Raw genomic sequence first — 6,000 nt, forward strand, 5'->3', positions numbered from 1 at the left:
TATATATATATATATATATATATATATATATATAAAGGACTAAATACATTAATTTTTTAATAAATTTAAAAAAAATCAAATAAGACCAAATGAGTATTAAGAGAAAATAATAGAAGTTCCAAACATGATTTATCTTTGAATATAAAATAGTGAGATTTTTTTTTAAATAACTACTATTTTTATAAACAATTCCAAAATAATCACTATTTTAATTTTTTTTTCCAAAATAACCACCTTTTAAAACAGATGCGTCAGATGAACTAGCGCATCCATTTAGCGTTAGGAGGAGGCGCCAGTGATGCTGGCGCATGCTTTGGGAGCCTCATAAAGAGGCGTCAATGCCTCTGGCGTATGCATTTGTCATGTGGTGTATGCGCAAATTCATTTGACGCAAAGATCTTTGTATTAATTTTTTTAAAAAAAAAAATTTATTAAATAATGAAATATAATGTTAATCTTTTTAATATTTATGATATAATAAATGTTACATGGGATTGACAAAAATTTAATGACCGTCCTGATCGAAACGCCCCCTGTTCCACATCCAGGTGCGTTAGTTTGTATTCGAGGTCTCCCACGATTTTCCTGAGGTGTTTGGGGTCTTTGCTTGCTGACTTGATCCAATGATGGCTAGTGTGAAGGTCCGACGGAAGTTCCAGCGGTATTTGATAAATGTGTCATCATTTGTTCCCAATAGTCGGGGGGCTCTGGCCAACGACGCTTCCGTAATGGAGTTCGGTGTCCATGTCATCGTAGTTAGGTCGATGTGGTTGGGTGGATTGTGGACGTATAGTTGCCCGAATTGGGACATTGAATCGTTTTGGAAATGAAGCAATGATTTCCTGGGGTGTACTATAATTAAACAATGGTTGTGTGTTTTTGTGATGGGATGTTTGAGTGGTCATTGGTGGGGGGCTACGATGAAGTGACCCATATGAATCATCTGGGCTATAGACGGTTGTAGTTGAAGCGTATGGTTGTTGGTGGGTAGGGTTTGATTTTTGGTTTTGTGATTGGGTGAATGGCATGAATGGATTGCGACGTTGGGTGTTTGGTTATTGGGTGGATGGCATGAATGGGCTGCGAAGTTGGGTGTTTGGTTGTTGGGTGTATGTGTTAGGTTGATGGTGTGAGGTTGGTTGTTGAGTTTAAATGGTTTGACATTGGCGTTGGACGGGGACTTGTTGTTGGGCGTATGATAACGAAGCTAGTTGGCGTGGATCAATCAAATACTGTAGCTCAGACACAAATTGTTGCGTTGTTACCGACCTAAACCATGCCATATATTGTTGAGTTGGTTTTGCACCATGGATGACCGGTTCGTTTAAGATATGTTGTCATTGATTCCTCCATTGACGACACATCTATTTTGCAAAGTCTCTTTAGTTGGAATAATCTCATTGGGCATCAACTCTTTTTTGATGCTAATCTCCTAATCACGTCGGAGGTTCGGGAATCTGTTGCTGCATGCCGAACTGCAGTTTTATCCGATCACTCTGGTGCATCTCCAAAGTAGTGAACCGGATAATTAATGTCTTTGCTGTCCAAACTACAACATCGTCATGGTTAACCTGATGATCAACCAATGCAAGACCATCAGAAACTAAGCTCTCAGCTAATATGTGATGAAATATTGTCTATCATTGGCGACAATCCGTCGTTAAAGGTGAGTACAATAATCTCGCATATTGTAGCACAATACCACTACTCTCCATCATATAGGAAAACATGTATAGCTAGGACAAAGGTTGTTGAAAAAGTGTATGGCAATTGGGAGGAGTCTTACAGACAACTTCCAAAATACCTGTTGGCTCTAAAACAGTATGCTTCAGGAACTATTGTCAAGTTGGATACGTTGTCTGCGTATACACCAGACATGACGTGTGCTATTGGAAATGGAATATTCCACCGTCTCTTCTAAGCGTATCAACCATGCATCATAGGTTTTTCTTTTTGTAAACCTATTATACAAATTGATGGTACATGGTTGTACAGGAAATACAAAGGAACATTACTGATGGCAGTGGCACAAGATGACAACAACAACATTTTTCCAATCGCCTTTGCCCTTGTTGAAGGGGAGACTGCTGAGGGATGGAGTTTTTTCCTAAGAAATCTCTGATTGAACGTTGCACCTCAACCTAACTTATGTTTGATCTCCGACAGACACCTTTCAATCATCAGTGCATATAATAACATTGATAATGACTGGCAAGATCCTCCTTTGACACATGTCTTATGTATTAGACATATTGCTCAGAATTTCATGCGGGAGATCAAAGAGAAAACATTGCGGAAGAAGGTTGTCAACGCAGGTTACGCATTATCATAATCTTCTTTCAAACACTATCACGGAGAAATAAGATTGTCAAACGCAAATTCAGTACGGTGGATCGACAGTATTCCATTGGAGAAGTGGACTAGGGCATACGACAACGGTCAATGTTGGGGGCCACATGACAACAAATCTTGTGGACATCAACGAACTCTGTCTTCAAAGGCATCCGTAACCTACCTATAACCCCTTTGGTGCAAGCAACATATTTCAGGCTAGGGGCGACGTTTGAGATCAGACGTTCCAAATGGAGTTCAGTGTTGCAATTTGGGTAGTTGTTCAATGATGCTTTAATGAAATTCATTAGACATGAAGCTGCCAAAGCAAACACACACGTGGTCACGGTGTTTGACCGCACTAAACGTTGGTATAGTGTTGTCGAGTCCATGGATCACAATGAGGGCATGACGATGGGACAATACATAGTCGAACTAGATAGAGATTGGTGTGACTGCAGAAAGTTCTAAGCCTTCCGTACGCCCTGCTCCCATGTCATTACGGCATGTTCAAAGGTTCGAAGGGATTCATCCTACTTGCTATCTGACGTTTACAAAGTCACCAGCCTATCAAATATTTATAAAATTAATTTTTTTCGTAGTGGCAAAATAGGATTACTTGCCAGAATATCAAGGGAACATTGTCTGGCACAACGAAGTTATGCGAAGGAAGAAAACGGGTCGCCCAAACAACACCCGTATTCGAACCGAAATGGATACGGAAAATAAAATTATTAGATTATGTGGTTCATGTCGTCAGCTAAGTCACAATCGTACTAACTGTCCTAGTGTTAGAACGAGCACAACCAGATAAATTCACACGTACCTCTGTTGTAATATATGAAAAACTAAATTTATTTCATATTATAAGTTTGTGAGAAAAATATCATTACATAAACAACAACACAAACAATTAAAACAACTACAATACAATAACTAAGAGATTACAACCATCAAAACAATTTTGAACATGTAATGCATCATCCTATGAACGTCTCGGTCAGTCTTAATATCCACTCATTCACGCACTTCTCTATTTTGGTTGAACGTGGACACAAGCCATTGGATTCTTCTAATCCTTTCACCATCTAACCAATTGTTCAACGTCCGATTAAGACGTTCAAACAAATTTATATTCCAAAGTCGAATCTTTATCGGAGACGCAACGACGGAAAAGATTAAATCGGCATTTCGCTTGTGAATCTATTCAAACATGGTTAAAACTTAAAAACTTGAAGGAGAGTGAAGTTGAATGAAAGAAAATGTGGTTGTAGGGTAAGAGTTGTGTGAAAAATATTGCATACAGAGCGAGATATTTATAGAAGAGCCAGAAAATGCATGCGCCAAAGGGTTAGGCGCCTCACATGTCAAGACATGTAGGCGCCAGAGGCATTGACGTCTCTTCATGAGCCAAAGTGCATGCGCCAGCATTCATTGCTCCCAATACATGCGTCAGTGTTGCTCGCGTCTCCTCCTAATGCAAAATGGATGTGTCATTCATTTGACGCATCTGTTTTGAAATATGATTATTTTAGAATTTTTTTAAAATAATAGTAATTTTGAATTTTTTTCAAAAATAATGATTATTTTAAAAAAAAAATTCAAATAGTGGAGTTTGTCATGTTTTGAAAATACTATGTTATAACAAACAAGGGTAACCCCGACAAATGCATATGTCAAATATTTTGTTGAAAAGTTTACGGTACTTATATATTTGAATCTTCCTAAAGAAAAGGAAGTTTGAAAAAGTCATATCTCAAAGTGTCTTGTCCTTTTAATTTTGATGAAAATCATAATTCACCACTTGTTTTAGGTTTCACAACAACCAAACAAATGGTCCCATGGAGTGGACGCTCTCAATTAATTTTGATATGAACTTAATACGAACTAAATCATTTTTAATATTGGTCTATTGTTACTTGTACATCAATATAATTTCAAATACATAATAAATATATACAGTACCTGAGTTATACAACTTCCAAGTCCCATGCCTTCAAAGAACTGATGAAAAGTCAATGCACCTACTAGTGGTCTTATGGTTTTAGGATTCTCTGAAGCACCCAGTGAAATTCCTATTATAACCGAATGAACAATAATTCCCAACTCCAATACCTATAACAAAATCAAAACAATCCAACACAATTTATTCAAAATAAATGAGAAATATAAATGAGATGTAGAAGTATGAGGATTTGTAAAATAAGAGATAACAGAATTAAAGAAGAGATAAATGGTCTTGACAAAATATTATTTTGCTATGACATGATTAAAAAATAAAAATTGAATAAATCATTAGGCTTTAATTATTATATATGCATGTTAAAGAATTTTACACACACATCAAACATGCTGATACATAAATATCAGTATAATGAGATATAGTTAAATCCTATACATTATAGATACTTAAAGTAATTAAATTTGTACAATTATTACCTGTGATACAACCCTATGACGAAGAAGTTCTGATGATGTATCCGAAGAAATATGGCCATGTGCATGACCATGCGAGGCGTGAGTATGAACATGCACATGCCCTTCATGCTCTTCATCTGCTGTTGACTCATGACTTTCGACTTGTGTCGGTGTTTCTTTAGAATTCTGGTTTTGAAAATAAGCAGTGGCATATGTATCAACCATTAGAGTTCCCATAGCAGTGCACATAGCCACAAAACCAGTAAGCGGAAAATCACCCCAAGGACGTTCCTTATCCTTCAAACTTGGAAAAGTGAGATTCTCAAAAGCATCAGGAAGTACATGGATGAAACCGGTTGATAATATCACGCCGGCCGCAAAGGCTTTGATGACAAAAAATATATCTTTTTCGGGACTTAACGCCGGTATCACTTTTCCAAGAAGTGGTATACAAACACCAATTGCACTTGCAACCATGATTGATGCTAAAGCTGCTATCTTGTAACGAAGAGCTTTGGATTTGTTTCTATCTTCATCCTCTTTATCTTCTTCATCGCATTTGCAGTCGCATTCGGCAGCTATTAGAGTTGGGATTATGAGAAAAATGAAGATAGAAAAAACAAAGACTTGGATATTTATTTTGAATCCCATTATTGATTAGAAACTAAAAGCATACGGGAGAGATAGATGAACTGAAAGAATGTTTGCGCATGGAACTAGTGATTCGATACAACATATATAACAGCAACTATAAGTTATATTTTTTTTACCAAAGGTTAGTTTTTTTTTTTTTTTTTAAGGTTTTGGTTATAGAGTGTGAATATGAATATAAGAAGATTTAGAGGGGAACTTGTTGATATAATGTCGAAACTTCTTCTTCGGTGTGCAAAATGATGTAATTCTTTTTCATTAGAAAACGTACACCACAGAATCTAATAGAAATAAATAAATAAATAAAAAGTACAAATCAAAGTCACCGTCAACGCTTCCTATCAATTATCAATAATAATAATAATAATAATAATAATAATAATAATAATAATAATAATAATAATAATAATAATAATAATAATAATAATTATTATTATTATTATTATTATTATTATTATTATTATTATTATTATTATTATTATTATTATTATAGAAGTTATTGAGAAAATTTCAAATCATAAAATATTAAAAGGGTTTATATTGAGTCATATTCTTCGATTTACAAGTTAATTTTATAAGAATAAGATATCTTACTGAGCT

At 35.5% G+C, this 6,000-nt stretch overlaps 1 protein-coding gene across 3 annotated transcripts in view; it reads right to left on the reverse strand.

Moving 5' to 3' along the window:
• The window catches only part of LOC127083358 (zinc transporter 8), a 97,606-nt gene extending 92,019 nt beyond the window's left edge, over positions 1–5,587 (reverse strand). The window contains exons 1-3 of one of the 3 annotated variants that reach the window (XM_051023667.1): positions 4,771–5,587; positions 4,297–4,446; positions 3,161–3,805 (exon numbers count right to left, since the gene is read on the reverse strand). In XM_051023667.1, the coding sequence (XP_050879624.1) occupies positions 3,692–3,805; positions 4,297–4,446; positions 4,771–5,400 (894 nt within the window). In that variant the 5' untranslated portion in view covers positions 5,401–5,587 and the 3' untranslated portion in view covers positions 3,161–3,691. Of the gene's footprint in view, positions 1–3,160; positions 3,806–4,296; positions 4,447–4,770 lie in introns of those variants that run through there. The other 2 variants (XM_051023665.1, XM_051023664.1) reach the window with 2 other exon arrangements.
• Positions 5,588–6,000: the final 413 nt, after the last annotated feature.

The sequence above is a fragment of the Lathyrus oleraceus genome, chromosome 5 (genome assembly GCF_024323335.1).
Source record: "Lathyrus oleraceus cultivar Zhongwan6 chromosome 5, CAAS_Psat_ZW6_1.0, whole genome shotgun sequence".
Lineage (NCBI taxonomy): Eukaryota > Viridiplantae > Streptophyta > Magnoliopsida > Fabales > Fabaceae > Lathyrus > Lathyrus oleraceus.